Source organism: Stigmatopora nigra, chromosome 5 (genome assembly GCF_051989575.1).
Source record: "Stigmatopora nigra isolate UIUO_SnigA chromosome 5, RoL_Snig_1.1, whole genome shotgun sequence".
Lineage (NCBI taxonomy): Eukaryota > Metazoa > Chordata > Actinopteri > Syngnathiformes > Syngnathidae > Stigmatopora > Stigmatopora nigra.
The window spans coordinates 3,300,001-3,319,496 of record NC_135512.1 but is presented as its reverse complement, the minus strand read 5'-3'; the positions used below and the strand labels follow the sequence as shown (position 1 = coordinate 3,319,496).

The window sequence follows — 19,496 nt, the reverse complement described above, 5'->3', positions numbered from 1 at the left end:
ATTGGAAAGACATTTTTATTTGTTCTAATTTGCCATCTATTAACAAAGTAACAAATAACTAGTACCGTATTTTCACGACTATAAGGCGCACCGCATTATAAGGCGCACCCTCAATGAATGACATTTTTACATATATAAGGCGCACTGTATTATAAGGCGCACTGTCTATTTTGGAGAAAATTTAAGACTTTTCAGTGCGCCTTATAGTCGTGAAAATACGATAGTTTAATATTGAAACTAGTTTCATAGTACTAATAATAGACAGATTTTGCAGAGAGAGACTTTTTGCACGGCAACGCGCTCGTAACATAACAAAAAAATTTAATGAACTTGAATTACGATGCATACACCCAAAAATAAATCTAATCCAACTTTACACTAAACTTAATTCTAATTTTGCTTTAAATGTTGATACTTTTCATGGCTCTATTGGCCCCGCCTCCACCCTGACTTTCACGTGCAACCTATCGAGGGTCGTTTGCTTTTGTCTTCCCTTCAAAATATTCCCAAAATGACGCACACAAATGTCCTCACAACACGATAACACACCACCACTTGCCAACAATTAGTAGTATATGCTCCTCCCACCATTAACACTGACTAACGGGGGAAAAAACACTGAAAAAAAATGCAATGCTCCGCCCAGTGCTCTTTAAGACATTCCACTGAATTGGAAAGATTGAACTGTGGCACAGCCTATAGTCATTTTCTTAGTAAAACCAACCAAAAATGACAAAGTACCTGCATCTCTTTGTCAGCAGCTTTGGCGAGTTCACCAGCCAACGAGTCCAGACGCTGGCGAACCGGTCCATCCACGGAAAGTACGTGGGCCAGTTCGCATAAGGAAGGGTAAAGCTTTATGTGCAATAAGGAGAAACATATTCATTTTTTTTTTCGCCCTGTAAACATAAAATATGGTGTGGCGAATTCTCCGAAGCTCACCGCACGGGAATTTCGAGCTTCCTTCAGCACTTGTTTAGCAGCTTGAATATCGTCTGCTTCTCCGACGCCTCGCAGCATGCACACCTGCTGCTGGACTCGTGTACACAGACGTTCCATCACCTTGGAAACGGCAAAAAAAAACTATTTGTCTGAGTTTTGCTTCACCATGTTTGTCGATCTTGGATTTATTTTTCAGCTTTTCAACATTGAAAATGTTAAGAGAGAAAGTGTTTTGTCAGCTGGGTGTACTTTTTTTGCCAAATAAAAAAAAATCTTTAACAGTTTCGGCATATTTTAGTGCACAAATTTTTGTCTACGACATGATTTTTGATTTTAATTTTTAATTTTTTAAATTAACGATTTCATTTTTTTCTTATTTAGGTAAGTTATTTGTTAGCTATGCATTAATTTGTCATGTTTGCTGATTTTTGTCTTTTTTGAATGAATTATTTCATTTTTTTCTTATTCAGGTTAGCTTTTTGTTAGCTTTGCATTAATTTGTCATGTTTGCTGATTTGTTTCTTTTTTGAATGAATTATTTCATTTTTATCTTATTCAGGTAAGCTTTTTGTTAGCTATGCATTAATTTGTCATGTTTGCTGATTTTTTTTCTTTTTTGAATGAATTATTTCATTTTTTTTCTTATTCAGGTTAGCTTTTTGTTAGCTATGCATTAATTTGTTATGTTCAAATGTTTACTTTTATTTTTAATATGTACATGCATGCATACGGTAGGTCTTAACACAGCCATTTATTTTGTTAAACAGCCTGACAGCTAAGGAAGAATCTATGGAAGCGCTCCTTCCTGGGTGCAGCAGTCTAATGCTGAAAGAGCTTTGGAGGGCCTCCACAGACTTATGCAGTCTCATATATATTTTTTTTGTGATTGATTTATCTCTTTCTATTAAAACATGAAATATCCTTTCACACTACAATCAATTTACCCATAAACCTAATATTATGACACAATTTCTACCAAAAAATGGCGGTAACTACCTGCTCGGCGGTACTCGTAACAAGCCCTTGGTGTAGCCTTAAAGCCTGACGCTGGGAGAAGCGCTGAGTCTGATTATTCCTCACCAATGCCCTTTGGATCTGCACCAAAGGACCCAAATTAGACATTCAAATCCCTCGCCCTTAAAAAATCAAAAACGCATACCCACCTTAGTCAGTGCCTGCTCGGTCTTCTCGGGGGCGCTACGGTACGCTTGGCTTATGTCGCTTAGGGGTAAAGGCATATACTGCAGGGTGAAATTACTTAAAAGGGGAAAGAAGGAATGAGATGCATTAGGCACGCACGGTAACCACTTATCCACAGCGCCGTGCATGTTTCAGGGTTAGCTAAGTTCAATATCCTCACTGGACGAGTACATCCTATGATATTCCGTCTACGCGAGGGCGTGATTAATACCCTCTCCGAGCATGTCCTGCTCGGCCTCAAGCGGCGGCTGAGCATTTTAAGATAGCAAATGTGGAGAGCATCAATTTGACAGGCTCGAGTTGCCGATTTGAAGTTGGGTTGCTGCAGCTCTTGCACCCCAAATTAGATCAGATCATATAATTACTTGAAAAAGTGCAGGGCAACAACTACATACTTGTTTAATCGTCTATTTCTGTATTTAAATTTGGTGGAAGGTGGAAGAAATGAAGGAAAAGTGCAAAAGAAAAGGCAAAATAAATATATATTATGCAGTACTATAGTCATAAATCATATAAACTATTCATGTCCAAATTCTCAGTATTGATTTTTTTTTATTTTTAGGATGCGTCGCACCATTTTTAACTGTTTGTCGTCAATAGAAAAATTTAAAAAGCCATATAATTGAAAGTTTATAATTGTCTGTGGTAATGAAAGCGTTAAAGACAAAGAAAATCTGACTCAAAAGACTAATTTGTGTACATTTTTGAGACACAATTCCTTCAGCTTTTTTGCATTATAAACATAAAGTGCAAGTTTATGTTTTGTGAGTTAATTGGAGTTTATCTGTAAAATGACTATGGCTGTTCATGTCAAAAATAACTTGCAAAATATTTAGATATATGCTTTCTGCAATCGCATATTTTTGGTAATTAAAACAAAAAAAAGCCTAACCTCATAAGGACATTACGTCCACAATTGAGGACATTCTATTTTAGTTGATGTACCCAAAATGCAATTCTCATTTAAAACCAAATTTATTTTTAAAATTATTAATCATGACAGTATTTTTAATAATTTGTATGTATGCATGTATACCCTTCTGAATAAATACATGTATTAATTATTAAAAACAATGAAAAATGATTTAAAAATATTCAAATCCACTTTTTTCAATTGTTTACCCTTAAAAATGTTTTTAAAAGCCATCTATAGGGTTCATTAAATACGGGATAGAAATAAAAATGTTCATTCACCATTACAAAAAATAATAATAATTATGAGCGCAATAGAGTATGATAAAAATAATCTTTAGGTGCAACCTCCCAAAAAACACTAGTTCTACTTAACCAGAAACTTAACTTAACTTAAGACCTACCATATGATTACATGTACATCTATGTGTATGTACACGTATGTGTATATGTATATATTTTCAGCAACACCTATTTATTTATATATTTATTCATATATTTATTTACTAACTCACTTATTACCTATCTATTTATGTCTAAAGCATCTTTTGCTGTGTCTGTATTCTCACCCTCTTGCTACTGTGCCAACAAAATTCCCCGAATACAGGATAAATAAAGTTATCCAATCCAATAAATAACAAGACTAAAAAATACTACATGTCTTACTGTTCAAGTGCTCTGGCCACATCGAGAAATCCCGCCGCGGAGGTGTTGTTGCGATCCCATGTCACGCTCCTGTCAAGAAGGCACACTTGGTAAACACACGCCTCCAAATCATCCACTTCTAACCAGAAGCCATTGGCCTAAAAGAACCAACAGGCCCCCCCTAAATCTTTACCGAAGCGTGGTGTTAATCTGCAAGGCTTTACTGAGCATCTTTGCACCGATGTCATCCATGTTATTGCCGCTGAGGTCCACTTTCCTCAGGCAAGTGTTGCTCCCCAAGGCGTTGACCAGCACGGTGCCTCGGGAACGAAGACGGGAATCGTTCAGTGACAAAGTTTGCAGGGCCTGGAATAATAACCGCAAGAATGCTTCACACTGGAATGATGAATTATTCAAATGTACATGAGTCTGAAGTAATATAGAGGAGATGGAACATGGGGCAAACAGGGAGAAGTAATAATTCATGTTGTGTGACTACAGAGTTCTTTTTTACCAGTAAAAATTATGTAACCAGTAAATGACAGTTTCTGTTAAAATGAGCCGTGCCAGGTGGACAAGTGGTTAGCAGGTCCACCACACAGTTCTTGGGTCGAGGGTTTGATCCCCAGGTTGGTCCCTACTGTGTGGAGTTTGTGTGGCTTTTCTATGGGAACTTCCAACACTAATCCAATAGAAATAAGCACGGAATTATATATAAATACATGTATATATAAAGTGCAATTTTTTAAAGCAAATTTATGGAACTTGTGTTCACGTTTTGCGCATTGTTTCATTATTATAAAAATAATTCAACAGAAGATACCTACCGTATTTTCACAACTATAAGGTGCACCTAAAAATCTGAAATTTTCTCCAAAATAGACAGTGCACCTTATAATACAGTGCGCCTTATAATACAGTGCGCCTTATAATGCAGTGCGCCTTATAATACAGTGCGCCTTATAATACAGTGCGCCTTATAATACAGTGCGCCTCATAATGCAGTGCGCCTTATAATGCAGTGCGCCTTATAATGCAGTGTGCCTTATAGTGCAGTGTGCCTTATAATACAGTGCGCCTTATAATGCAGTGCGCCTTATAATGCAGTGCGCCTTATAATGCACTGCGCCTTATAATACAGTGCGCCTTATAATGCAGTGCGCCTTATAATGCAGTGCGCCTCATAATGCAGTGCGCCTCATAATGCAGTGCGCCTCATAATGCAGTGCGCCTCATAATGCAGTGCGCCTTATAATGCAGTGCGCCTTATAATGCAGTGCGCCTTATAATACAGTGCGCCTCATAATGCAGTGCGCCTCATAATGCAGTGCGCCTTATAGTGCAGTGCGCCTTATAATGCAGTGCATCTTATAATGCAGTGCGCCTTATAGTGCAGTGCGCCTTATAATGCAGTGCGCCTTATGACGCAGTAGGCCTTATAGTTGTGAAAATATGGTCCATTAAACATAATAAAAATGCTACTTGACTCAATCCACTTTGCTTTTGTTTGACCCTAAAAAAGTGACTCCAACAGTGCATATATTTTGTTGTTTTGGTTGTTTTTTTTGGGGGGGCCTTTTTATACACAAAAACAAATTCTCAAACATATGAGTAAAAGTTATCCAAAACTCTAATCACCATTCTCAATCTTAATAAAAATGACACACCAAATTTCCATTTAAAAAAAAAGTCCTTTTCTCACTTACACATTCTTCTTCTTGAATAAGCTGCACCAACTTCTGCAAGACTTCGTCAAGAACCCTGCAGATATAAAGACACGAATCCAGAAACCGAATGAGCCTTTGCTAATTACCGCCATTTTCCCACAGCTGCACAGCAAGTGAGAAGTTGACAGCGTATTAAAAGTGAAGAAGAGTCAACAAAGCTGATCCTTCCAGCTGCTTTACACTACACTAACATTTCTTTTTTTTTTAGGCAAAACGTGCGTCGCAAAAATAACACGGCGCACCTGTTTTTGATGTTGAAATTCTTTCCGAGGTGAAGGTGTTTCAACGACGGGTGTCTGGATAGGGCGGGCAGAACCGCGAGCAAATCTGCGTCCAAACCTGTCGACGCCAAATCGAGTCAAAAAGTCACCCGGGGGGGACAAACGAGACAAAAAAAAAACAGGCGAGGTCAGGATCTGTCGCCTCTTGTTACGCTACCGTTGTCTGATATGTCGAGAGTGGCGATGGAGGAGACTCTGGGAAAGAGGTCTTGGAGGACGGCGGCCCCTCCACATCGAAGCTGGGTATAGGAATGAGGAAAATTGATTTTTAAGAAAACTTTGTGCCGTTGTGTTTATGTGTGATGTACCTCGCAGCTGCTGATGTCCAGGTGAAGGTCGTTGATGTGAGGATTGGAGATTAACCCTGCCAGGAGAGCCCTGTGGAAGTAATGGTTGATAAAATTAGCTTTTGCTAATGTTAGGGTTGGTTATTAGTCTTATATGGTATTATATATTTGCTCAAAATGAAGAATGATTTGCTCTACTTAGTTTGTTAGTCTTACATTATTATATATTTGCTCACAATGAAGAACGCTTTGCATCACTTAACTTATTAACATAAAAAAAGAAGTTTGAGAGGTGTCAAAGTGGCGGCCCGGGGGCCAAATCTGGCCCAAACCCTCATTTTGTGTGGCCCGGGAAAGTAAATCATAAGTGCTGACTTTCTATTTAAGGATCAAATTTAAATGAAGAGTAAATTTCCTGATTTTTTTCCCTTTTAAAACAATAATTGTCATTTTTTAAATCCATTTTTTTCTGTTTTTAGTTCAAAAATCATTTTGTAATATTTTAAAAAGGGGAAAATCAGGAAATGTAATGTACTTTTAGTTAAAAAATCATTTAGTAAAATTTCTAAAGGGGAAAATCAGGAAATGTAATGTACATCTATCATCATTTGAATTTGATCCTAAAAAAGAAACTCATGATTAACTTTCCCGGGCCGCAAAAAAATGATGCAGCGGGCCAGATTTGGCCCCCGGGCCGCCACTTTGACACCTGTACACTAAACCTTTCAAACTTACAATAAACTCCCACTCACCGTTTCCCACCAATAAGGACAAATGCAACAAAAAATAAAAATAAAAAATGAAAGTACCTAAGGACCTCAGGGGGTAGTTTCATGGCAGCCAAGCTCACGTGGGTCAAGCTGAAGGCGGAGCTAAAGAACTGGCGGAATAACGGTAGTGTGTCCTTCCCTTTTCTGTCAAGTACAAAGAATACAGTAGTGAGAGAGATAGAAAAAAAAAATGGGTGAGATGAGAGCGGATGTTGTTGACATGGAGAGTACAGACGGTGCATACAAAGTCATCAAAATGGCTGAGAGTCAAATGATGGATGGCCCCACTTAAATATTCACACGAGCTCTCCAAAAATGCACCCGTGGTGAGCAAACACAGTTTTAGTCAGTTTGCAAAAAAAAGAGGAATGTACTGTGTTACCTTCACTGTGAGTTGAATAATTCATTCAAAGTTCCAAGCACTCTAAATCTTTGTATATAAAATTAGTTTTCCTCATTGAAATGACATTAATCTGCTCCATCCCTGACAGAACGCTGAATTTATTCAATAAGTTGAATCAAGAAAAACGGGCCTTTAGAAAAAAAGGCGAAATATGATAAAAAGATAAACTAGTTTAAAAAGTGTGGTTTTGAAGGAGAACTATGAAAGGTTATATGGCAGGTTTTCAACTACAGTGGTACCTTGATATAAGAGCAGCTCTACCTATGAGATGTTCGAGATATGAGGAAATTTTTGATCAAATAATTTGCCCTAGATAGAAGGAAAGTTTTGATCAAATAATTCGCCCTAGATTGGAAGTTTTGATCAAATAATTTGTCCTAGATACGAGTAAAAAATTCTATCAAATAATTGGCCCTAGATATGAGAAAATATTTGATCAAATAATTCACCCTAGATACGAGAAGTTTTGATCAAATAATTCGTCCTAGATACGAGAAAAGTTTTGATCAAATAATTCGTCCTAGATACGAGAAAAGTGATCAGATAATTGGCCCTAGATACGAGAAAAAATTTGATCAAATAATTCGTCCAACATATGAGAAAAAAATTCTATCAAATAATTCGCCCTAGATATAAGAAAAGTTTAGATGAAATAATTCACCCTATATACGAGAAGTTTTTATCAAATAATTCGGCCTAGATACGAGAAAAAAATTCTATCAAATAATTGGCCCTATATACGAGTAATTATTTGATCAAATAATTCGCCCTAGATACGGGAAAGATTTCGATCAAATAATTCTCCCCAGATACCAGAACATTTTTGATCAAAAAATTGGCCCTAGACACGAGAAAAAAAATGATCAGATAATTTGCCCTAGATACAAGAAAAAATCGATTTTTATAGTTCTATTAAACACATTTAGTACTATTAAACCACTAATTATTTATTACTTTGTCAATATATAGCGAATTAGAACAAATAAAACATTTTTTTCCAATCCAATATCCTGTTTTTGGTGTTTTTCCAGAGAATTCAAACAAATTAATTAATTTTTAGTTCATTTCAATGGGAAACGTTCGCTCCAGTTCCAAAAATCTCAACATACGAGCTCAGTCTTGGACCAGATTAAGATCATATGTCGAGGTACCACTGTAGTCCGAAATGTTTGATGGTAGTGGAACTACTTAAAAAAATAGGTCGAAATCCTCAAAGTAGAGATGTGAGACAACAATATAATGAGATGCAAAGAAAGAAGGACAGATAAAAGTTGGAAAGGACAGAGTCACAAAGAAGATCTCCCATTGGTTCAGCCCTTAGTGCCGAGGCCGACTCAAAACCAGGACTAACCTGTGGGAGAAGGAATTTTTGGAAAGATTCAGAAAGGACAGATCGGCGCAACAGCCCCTCAGCAGAGCCCCAAATAACTGCGTGAGACAGGGTGGAAATGGTTAAACCCGAACGGACCAAAATTCTACTTTTTGATCGTTAAAGCCTTACTGAGTCCACAGAGCAATCTGTGCCCGATAGGTCCAAATGTACCAGGCAGTTGGGCTGAGACAAGAAGAGATAGAAGCTCTGCAAACAGACAAAAAAATAAATAAATAATGTCAACAAAAACGTGACAAAATTAGACGATCGGGCTTTTTTTTCTCACAGAGGCGTCATCGCCAGAGAGGACGCCAGGGTTTTTGCTCAAATCCAAGTGTAAGAGCGAGCTGGAGTACTCATCGTTGGAATTCAGGGCCATGGAAAGTGACATCACACCTGTGTGGAATGCAATTTAAACTTTATGACTGTTGTGGAATCAGAAAGCTGGAAAATTAAAGCTCCAGGCAAAACCAAAAAAAAAAAACATGGTAAGTGGTTTAGTGTGGTGCAATACAAAGCTTTTTACTCAATTTACTCCTACTTTATACTAAATACATTTTCCAATTGCGGCCCGGAGGATTAGTGGTTAGTGCATTGGCCTCACAGTAGGGGACTTGGGTTCAAATCCAGGTCGGTTCACCAGGGCGGAGTTTGTATGTTCTGTGTGGGTTTTCTCTGGGTACTCCGGTTTAATTCCACATTCTAAAGACGTGCATGGTAGGCTGATTGGACACTTGAAATTGCGTGATTGGTCATTTTTGACTTTGTGCCCTGCGATTGGCTAGCCACCAATTCAGGGTGTCCCCAGCTTGTGGCCCAAAGTCAGCTGGGATAGGCTCCAGCACCCCCCGACGACTCTAGTGAGGGGAAAGCGGTTCAAAAAAATGAATTGCCAGAAAACAAACAAACATACAAGAACAAATATACATAAGTACTATAGAGTATGTCTGCCTATTTTCTCAAGATTTTAAAGTATCTTGAATTTCAAGTACAATTTTGATTCCTTTTCCAATTCTAGTTTGATTTGTAACACCTTAAAAGCTTTGGAAAGTTCTTTAAAATCATAATAAGGAATGGCAAAAGTTTCATTTTTTATTTTTCTTCCAATTTTGGAAGTATCAATTCAATGGATTCAGGACAGAGTCAGACAGATGTATTCATTGTTGAAAAAAATGTAAATCACTCCTCATAGAGGATAAAGAACATATGACAATAACTCCAACTCGAAAAACTCACAAATCAAGTTAAATATCTCAATCTACCACTGTGCTATTAAGCAAAAATTGACATTCAAAGCAGCAATGCCATTGCCCAGACATTCCCACCAGATCTTAATCCTAATCCTAATCTCATCCGCAGGATCTTCCTGCATGCACAAATTAACTCAATTCCACTTTGACCAGACGCACTACGGCAAAAAAAAAAATTAAAATCACCAACCTTTGGAGGTGAGCGAAGTCTTGGAGAGATTAAGGTGACGCAAACCCTTGTTGAGACGACACATCTGCTGGATCAGATTGGCCACGCCTACAAAAGGTAAAGTAGAGAAAACACCATATATAAAGTACTGTATTTTCTCACATATTAGCCACCTCCACGTATAAGCCGTACCCTTCAAAATTGCCTTAAAATTGCTGTCAAAGTGCCGGCCCGGGGACCAAATCTGGCCCTACGCCTCATTTTGTGTGGCCCATGTAAGTAAATCATGAGTGCCAACTTTTTGTTTTAGGATCAAATTAAAATGAAGATTATAGATTATATTATATTTCCTGGTTTTCCCCTTTTTAAATCAATAATTGCATTTTTTTATCCATTTTTTTCTGTTTTTAGGTCAAAAAACATTTTGTAAAATCTAAAAATAAATATATAGAATTTTTTTCAGTTATCCACTTAAATATTGAATATATTTTTTAAAAAATGGTTTCCATTTGTAATGAAAAACAAATGATTATTAGATGTTTTCGCTCACTAAGAAAAAAAAATCTTTTATATCTATAAAAAACTGAATATTTAGGGCTACTGATCCACTTCCTATAATCCAATTTAAAAAAAAATCTAAATATTATATCTAAAATGAAATGAAATCGAGTTGATGTCAACGCAACCCGCAAAAAACCCAAGTTTGACCCTTGAATTACAGCATTTTGTTTTTGTCACCTTGCAGTTCTTTGCATGTCAAGTCAAATTTGTGTACATATAAGCCGTACCCTTGACTCAGCCATCATTTTTTTGGTTAAAAATACACCGTAGATGCGAGAAAATAGAGTATATATTTAGCTATATTTATACAGTAATATAAGCAGTTGGTAAAAAAACAACAACCATCTCTCGCTGTTCAACCAGACACTCTCACATTAACACTCACAGTCAGTCACAGTCACACACTGGTAGCCAAAGCAACCATGCGTGATGGCAGTCAGTTCATCAGGAGCAATTATGGCTTCAGCGTTTTGCAAACGGACACTTAGACACGGTCCCTAGAGCCTGCCAGACCCTTAAAATGAAGTTCCAGTTTAAAAATCTGTACCTCTTTTGTCTTACTAGACTTGGTTGAAAATGTAAAATGGGTTAAACCATGACCATTGCTTGTAGGTTTTGCATATTTACTAATAGTTCGATCACTTTACCTTGGTTGTCCAAAGAGTTGTGCGCCAGGTTGAGGGAATGGATGACAGCGGCGGGATTCTCGGATAGGGCAACCGACATCTTCTGTGGGAAGTCTCTGAAAACGTACAGAAAACAGTAAATGAAATAGATAGCATATATTACATAGAATAGTTACACAGTTAATTGATTAATCAAGTTCAACTATCATATTTTCCAGCCTAGAAAACAGATTTTTTAAAATTATTTGGTTGAGCCTGCTACTTAAAATTCTAATGTGATTTTTTAGATGTATTGTTTCCCTATGTTGTTGTTGTTTAGGCTATAGTTATCTGGAAAAACTGCGTTGTTAAGAGATGCTTATTAAGCCTGTTGTTCACTGTTTTATTATTGTTACTTTAATGTATATTTGTCTTTGGTTTTTGGATAAAATAAACAAAATGCACTTTAAAAAATGCAACTTATACTCCAGTTGGACTTAAATATATTTTCACCTCTTTATCGTGTTTTTTTTTTTTTAGCTCATATGTGTCAAAGTGGCGGCCCGGGGGCCAAATCTGGCCCGCGGCATTATTTTGTGTGGCCCGGGAAAGTCAATCATGAGTGCTGAGTTTTTGTTTTAGGATCAAATTCAAATCAAGAGTATAGATGTATATTAAATTTCCTGATTTTTCTCCTTTTTAAATCAATAATTGTCATTTTTTAATCCATTTTTTCTGTGTTTTTAGTTCAAAAATCATTTTGTAAAATCTAAAAATAAATTTAAAAAAATCTAAAATAAACATTATTTTAGATCTATAAAAAAAACTGAATATTCAGGGATTTTAATCCAGTTCTTTTAATCCATTTATAAAAAAAATCGAAAAGTCTGACACTATACTATTATACTCAAATGACTTGTAGCCTGAAAAATACGGTAACTGAGCCAATCTAGATTCTTATCAAAACATTTGCATCTCAATGGAACCTTCTTTTGAAGGTCAACTGTAAATTGGAGACCTTCTCAGTTTTCCTCTGTATTCCTTTTTTATTTAAGTAGACATGTTTTTTAGCTTACGATTTCAACCCAGCATTCTCCAACGTGATCTCCTCCAGACTGGATGATTTGCTGACAGTGTGCAGGACCTGTTCAGTCACCTCTGATCCCTGAACACAATTAAGCCCACAAACACGTCAGCTTTTCACCAAAGCCACAAAACAAAAACAGCTGCGAATTAATTTTCATTTACCAAGCGCAGGTCTTTGCAAAAAAGCTTAGTGAACCACGTGTTGTACGCCACCGACGCCACAATCACCGCCAGATCCCTGTGGGACCAAAGCATCATCCCGCATCTTCTATATTTTCAGAGCTAAACATTTTTAATTTCATCCTTACCTGCTTTCCAAGTGGCTAAAATCCATCAGGTTAAACTCACGGTTGTCCTGGGAATGGTAAATGGTGTCCACGTCCTGTAAGACAATGACATTATACTTCAAGTTTCCAAGTTAATTTACCGATTCTTAGGTTTATTAATGTTACATACCGTATTTTCAGGACTATAAGGCGCACCGCATTATAAGGCGCACCCTCAATGAATGACATTTTTTCCATATATAAGGCGCACTGTATTATAAGGCGCACTGACTATTTTGGAGAAAATTTAAGACTTTTAAGTGCGCCTTATAGTCGTGGATATACGGTAATTGCTATTGACTTCCAGGTATGAAGTATCACTACACAGTCACCTCTGGAGCCAGCCTTCGTTGATGTTTTGGATTTTTTGGTATAAAATCTTGCAGTGGGGGAGGAGCTATATGATAGAAGATTTTGTAAACTAAGATGGCATCTGCATATTTAACAGTATTGTTTCAGTTCAGGCGTTTGTGTTTTATTAATATCCGACAGTGGTGGTTTTTCGTTTTAGGTTTTCTGTTTTTTTTTTCATATATAAGGCGCACTGGATTATAAGGCGTACTGTCTATTTTGGAGAAAATTTAAGACTTTTAAGTGCGCCTTATAGTCCTTATAGTCCACAGCCCTCCATCGGTAAGATCCGAAAGACCTTTAATAGTTTTGAGGATCTTATGGAATAAATAAGCAAGAGAGGCATCGATTCGACAGAATGATCTGAACCGAAGACTCCTGTTGCTCGATTCTCTCTTGCAAGACACCGGATATGAATCAGATGTCTGTTTTATTTGTGAGTGCATTTGGAAAATGCCTATTGGTGAACCTATCACCGATTTAAGACATTGTAGTACTGCCGCTCCATAATGAGCCAAGAGTCTATTTGGAATGGTGAAATGCTTGAAAGCACTTACTTACCCACTGCACTTCCTCCTTGCAGCTGATGCCATTATAGTCGCACAGAGCGGCGTACGTCTCTGAAAAACCTCCTGAGGATGGCAACACACGTCAGTGACTCTTTCTGTTTTTGTGAAGAACATCTGTCAGACTAATTGTGCTTATAAGATGACTTGCTTTTCAAAAAGGTGACGATATTGTGAGTTTTCAGACAAGGTTTGGGTATTTTTTGTTTGGGCTGGTCTGTCCAGAAAGCTACCTGTAGCTGTAGCTAGTCTAGTTCAGGGTTCTACTTCTTGTTGGCAAGTTTAGTGTAAGGTTAGATTAAACTTATTTTTGAGTGTGTCTGGATCGTAAAGCAAGTTCATTTAAATTTGTTTATGTTATGTTACGAGCGCGTTGCCGTGCAAAAAGTCTACCCACCGAAATCCATCTAATTTTAGTACTATTAAACACATTTTAGTACTATTAAACACATTTTAGTACTATTAAACACATTTTAGTACTACTAAACACATTTTAGTACTACTAAACACATTTTAGTACTACTAAACACATTTTAGTACTACTAAACACCTTTTAGTACTGTTAAACACATTTTAGTACTATTAAACACGTTTTAATACTATTAAACACATTTTAGTACTATTAAACACATTGTAGAACTATCAAACACATTTTAGTGCTAGTAAACACATTTTAGTACTATTAAATACATTTTAGTACTATTAAACCACTAGTTATTTGTTACTTTGTTAATAAATGGCGAATTAGAACAAATAAAAATGTTTTTCCAATACAATATCCTATTTTTAGTGTTTTTTTCAGAGGGTTGGAACAAATTAACTTGTTTTTAGTTCATTTTTATGGGTAACATTCATTTGAGTTACGAGTAAATTGACATAGGAGCTCAGTCCCGGACCGAATTAAGCTCATATCTCAAGGTACCACTGTACATATATTATTCGCCTCACCACACGCTCGCTGGCTTTCCACTGACGTTTCAGAGCTGGGGGAATACTTTCTGCTTCCATCGGAGAGATCACTGTCCGAGTGACAGATAGACGGACTGCAAAAGTAAAAATAAATAAATAAATAAATATTAAAAAGGCGTACAATGCAAATCAGCCAATATCTTGCATATTTATAGTCTTACGCAAATACAGAGTTGTTGAATATCCGCGAAAGCGCATAGTTGATGTGGCTGACCACGTGGTTGAGGTGGTCCCGGGATTCGAACCGCAAGCAGCAGGTGGACTTATCGGTGTCGATAATGACCTGAGCGTAAAATAGACAGTTAGGGTACATGAGATCAGGTTATATAAAGGTAACATAGTAAGCATAGTCGACTGGAAGCGGTTGATCAGGTTTTTTTATTTTATTTTTGTGACTATATTTTCATTGGATGCTTTTTTTGTGGGAAAATCGGGTAGATTTACATCAACAAATATTTTTGTAACTATTTTTTTTGTAAATCTGCAATACTATACATACATTTTTGTACTTCCGTAACAAAGTAAGATTCCAAATTCCTAAAAATAACCATAAACAACTAAAAATGAACCAATTGAAAGAACCATTGATGAATTTTACTACGCAGACGGGATGCAGACACTTACAGAATCCTGCCTATCAACAACCTCCGGTAGAATAAATCAAAAATAGATTAAAATATTGTAAATCATGGTAAAAACAGTTTTCCAGCATGCTTTTTTGTGCTAGAAAAGTGTCAACTAGACAAATTTGTTTTTTTTACCTGATGATCAGGGTGGGAATTCAAAGCTCGGATTTCCAAGAAGTTAAACGTAGATTCAACCTGTTATCACAAATTCAGTAAGTAAAGGCTACTTATTTTGGCTAAAAAACGTGAATCGGGTTACCTTAGCAGGAATTTTGGAGGCCAGAAAGTAGAGACGCCAGGTTGCCAGCACCTGAAATTGGAAAAAAGAATCCATATTGATGCAATGGGTTGGAAGTTTCATGCTGAATCGTGCTATTCGGGAAAAAAAATGCCTAAGGAGTTTAAATGGCTATGATTATGTGGAAACTAAGATCTTTACAATCTACAAGAATGAGTTCCCTACCCTGCTTTCTTTCCGTCTTCTTGTATTGATCTGACTAAAAGCTCCTCCATGTTGGAGAGATTACTTTTCGGCAGAGGAAAAATGCTTTGACTCAAATTCTCACAAACATACATCAATAGGAATATGTCCTGCAGCATAAAATGTCAAAGAGGCTCACATATGTATACTTGGCCTTTTGGTTTGACATGCAAACACAACCTATTTACAAGACTCGCCCTACTTTAACGCTTATGGCACATGTGTCAAAGTGGTGGCCCGGGGGCTAAATGTGGCCCGCTGCATCATTTTGTGTGGCCCGGGAAAGTCAATGATGGGAGCTGACTTTCTACTTTAGGATCAAATTAAAATGAAGAGTATAGATATATATAAAATTTCCTGATTCTACCCCTTTTAAATCAGTAATTGTTAATTTTTAATCATTTTTTCTGTGTTTTTAGTTTGAAAATTATTTTGTAAAATCTAAAAATATATATAAAAAAAGCTAAAATAAACATTGTTTTAGATCTATAAAAAACAGAATATTCAGGGATTTTAATTCATTTATAAAAAAAAAAATCTAAATATTATGTCTAAAATAATCCGTCCCACATGAGTCTGACACCCTTGTATTAGAGTTTAGAAATAATTAAAAAATGACAATGATTGATTTAAAAAGGGGGGAAATCAGGGAATTTAATATACATCTATTCTCTTCATTTTAATTTGATCCTAAAACAGAAAGTCAGCACTCATGATTTACTTTCCCGGACCACACAAAATAATGCGGCGGGCCAGATTTGGCCCCCGGGCCGCCACTTTGACACATGTACTCTAATAGGTCAACTCAACAGCCCTTGACCTATTAACCATTGACCAAATCTGATACATTTTGACACCAAATTTTCTCCAACCTTGGTAAACCCAAGTCAGTCATCCACCTTTGCCAACTCCACATTTTCTCATCTTTTCAAACCAATTCCCACGCAATTGTGAGAGCCACTCCCCGGCGGCCTCTTAAGCGACAAATTCCAAGTTCGAGTGCTTCCAAAACGTGCACGGAACAAGGATGCTCAATAGCCGGAATCGATAAAGCTCGATTGTATCACATTACGGTAATGAGTGTCAGGCATAGTGAAGAGTAAACGGATGTGAAGTGAGCTGATGCAGCAGGACGGACGGACATCATTACAACCACAACTCTTACAACAGAACTGACATCTTTGTAACTCTTCAATCGTTTTTGGATCTTTCATGTGTCAGAATGCCAAGCACAGATCATAACCTTCGGTACGCTTTGACTCATCTGTCTTCGCACTCATCCACCCACCCGATGTTCCTGTGGATTACCAACATGGTGCTAAAGTGAATTCTAAACTCTCTTTAAACCACGTGTCAAAGTGGCGGCCCGGGGGCCAAATCTGGCCCGCTGCATCATTTTGTGTGGCCCGGAAAAGTAAATGATGATAGCTGACTTTCTGTTTTAGGATCAAATTCAAATAAAGAGTATAGATGTATATAATACTTCCTGATTTTCCCACTTTTAAATCAATTATTGTCATTTTTGAATCGTTTTTTCTGTGTTTTTAGTTCAAAAATCATTTTGTCAAATCTAAAAATATATTTAAAAAAAAAAAGCTAAAATAAACATTGTTTTAAGTAAATGATGATTGCTGACTTTCTGTTTTAGGATCAAATTCAAATAAAGAGTATAGATGTATATAATACTTCCTGATTTTCCCACTTTTAAATCAATTATTGTCATTTTTGAATCGTTTTTTTCTGTGTTTTTAGTTCAAAAATTATTTTGTCAGATCTAAAAATATATTTAAAAAAAAAAAACGCTAAAATAAACATTGTTTTAAACATTGTTTAGGTTTTAAATCATAAAACCAATGATTGAACACTGAATAAATCTTGATCTAAATCCTACACATGAGGCAAGACTGCGATGGAGGAAGAAAAAAAAACCAGTGGCGTCATCCCATCTTTCTCGTCCAAGTTCATAGCGGCTGACTTGATCGCCCCAGATTAAATAGAGATAAACTGGCACTGCTTTACTCGGCAAACAAAAAAGGGATCTTGCATCTCTGCCCCATATTCAGAGATGAAAGTGCCCTGGAATCAAACGTGGCGGACTGCTCAGTCCCTTATTCCCATCACAGTGGCACCAAGAAAGCCACCCACCTTCTTTACATTTCTCTTTCTATTTTTTAAAAAAATGTGCTGAGCAAAATGCCTGTTTCTTCAAAAAGTAGCATTCGGTACAGTTGGGGATTGCATTGAAAATAATAAAAGTTTGGAATGCTGTCAAAGTTTGTAAGGAATCATGTACCATTTTTGGACAAATGTTTGTTTTTCGGGTCACCGGAGAATTCGAGTACAATGGTACCTCTACTTACAAAATCAATTGGTGTCAGAAGTGCTTTTGTAAGTTGAATTTTTCATAAATAAAGAAGCATTTTACATGTGAAAGCCTTAATCTGTCCACCAAAAACTAAAACCTTAATCAGAGTACAGTTGTACCTTGACATACGAGTGCCTCGATATATGAGTAATTTGACATAAGAGCACAATTTTGAGCAGATATTTATCTTGATACGAGACATTTTGATATACAAGCAGATGCGAGTGGTTTCTTATAAAACCATCATGGCCACTGTCTTTCTGGTCGTGTAATGTCTCTACGAGCACTGGGCGGAGCATTGCATTTTTTCAGTGTTTTTTTTCCCCCGTTAGTCAGTGTTTAATGGTGGGAGGAGTATATACTACTTCTTGTTGGCTAGTGGTTGTGCGTTTTCCTATTGTGAGGACATTTGTGTGCATCATTTTGGGAATATTTTGAAGGGAAGACAAAAGCAAACAACCCTTGATAGGTTGCATCTAAAAGTCAGGGTGGAGGCGGGGCCAATAGAGCCAAGAAAGGTATCAAAATTTTAAAGAAAATTAGAATTAAGTTTAGTGTAAATTTAGATGAAATTTATTTTTGAGTGTGTCTGCATCGAAATCCAAGTTTATTTAAATTTGTTTATGTTATGTTTTGAGCGCGTTGGGACGTCGAATTTTAATACTATTAAACACATTTCAGTACTATTAAACCACTAGTTATTTGTTACTTTGTTATTAGATGGCGAATTACAACAAATAAAAATGTTTTCCCAATCCAATATCCAGTTTTTGGTGATTTCTTTAGAGAATTAGAACAAATTAACTTGTTTTTACTATATTTTTATGGGAAACGTTCGTTTGAGTAACGAGAAAAATCAACATACGAGCTCAGTCCCGGAACGCATTTAGCTCATATCTCAAGGCACTGTATACACAAAAAACAAACACACAAAAAGATAAGACAATTATATATTAAACCATTAAAATGAATAACATATCTTGCCACAGCAGTAAATATTACAAGTATGAGGAAAGAAGGCTTCAACTTACCAGAATTCGGTCTTCTGTTTTACCACTCTTGGTGTCGAGTTTAATTCCACAAATAAATTTGATGGAAGATTTCTCGATGATTTTCCTGATGCTGTCTATATAAGAAAGAGATAAAATGTCACTGATTGGAAGGAAATCAAATCTGCGCTATTTACTTTATTGAAATGCTTTTATTTATTAGTCCATCCATCATCATCATCATTCATTTGTTTATAAATAATAGATATTTTTTAAATTATTGATTTCAAAGAGGAAAAATCATGAAATGTAATAATTTTAAAAATATATAAATGGATTAAAAGCCCTGAATATTCTGTTTTTTATAAATCTAAAACAATGTATTTTTTTAGCTTCTTTAATATATTTTTATATTTTACGAAATGATTTTTGAGCTTAAAACAGAAAAAAATATAAAAAAATGCCAATTATTGATTTAAAGAAGAAAAATCAGAAAATTTAATATACATCTATACTCTTCATTTTAATTTGATCCTAAAACAGAAAGTCGGCACTCATGATTGACTTTCCCGGGCCACACAAAATGATCCAGCGGACCAGATTTGGCCCCCGG

The 19,496-nt window shown here is 36.3% G+C and overlaps 1 protein-coding gene across 1 annotated transcript in view; it reads right to left on the bottom strand.

Moving 5' to 3' along the window:
- The window catches only part of LOC144197110 (capping protein, Arp2/3 and myosin-I linker protein 3-like), a 34,089-nt gene that overhangs the window by 13,601 nt on the left and 992 nt on the right, over positions 1-19,496 (bottom strand). Inside the window, exons 2-26 of the mRNA XM_077717705.1 lie at positions 18,926-19,020; positions 15,308-15,358; positions 15,184-15,243; positions 14,584-14,705; positions 14,402-14,496; positions 13,449-13,519; positions 12,519-12,592; positions 12,373-12,448; positions 12,201-12,289; positions 11,167-11,261; positions 9,980-10,066; positions 8,826-8,935; positions 8,669-8,746; positions 8,519-8,595; positions 6,804-6,908; positions 6,016-6,085; positions 5,865-5,946; positions 5,669-5,765; positions 5,406-5,460; positions 3,893-4,065; positions 3,721-3,789; positions 2,106-2,199; positions 1,939-2,037; positions 943-1,062; positions 742-855 (exon numbers count right to left, since the gene is read on the bottom strand). Coding sequence (XP_077573831.1) covers positions 742-855; positions 943-1,062; positions 1,939-2,037; positions 2,106-2,199; positions 3,721-3,789; positions 3,893-4,065; positions 5,406-5,460; positions 5,669-5,765; positions 5,865-5,946; positions 6,016-6,085; positions 6,804-6,908; positions 8,519-8,595; positions 8,669-8,746; positions 8,826-8,935; positions 9,980-10,066; positions 11,167-11,261; positions 12,201-12,289; positions 12,373-12,448; positions 12,519-12,592; positions 13,449-13,519; positions 14,402-14,496; positions 14,584-14,705; positions 15,184-15,243; positions 15,308-15,358; positions 18,926-19,020 — 2,258 coding nt within the window. The remainder of the gene's footprint in view (positions 1-741; positions 856-942; positions 1,063-1,938; positions 2,038-2,105; positions 2,200-3,720; positions 3,790-3,892; positions 4,066-5,405; positions 5,461-5,668; positions 5,766-5,864; positions 5,947-6,015; positions 6,086-6,803; positions 6,909-8,518; positions 8,596-8,668; positions 8,747-8,825; positions 8,936-9,979; positions 10,067-11,166; positions 11,262-12,200; positions 12,290-12,372; positions 12,449-12,518; positions 12,593-13,448; positions 13,520-14,401; positions 14,497-14,583; positions 14,706-15,183; positions 15,244-15,307; positions 15,359-18,925; positions 19,021-19,496) is intronic.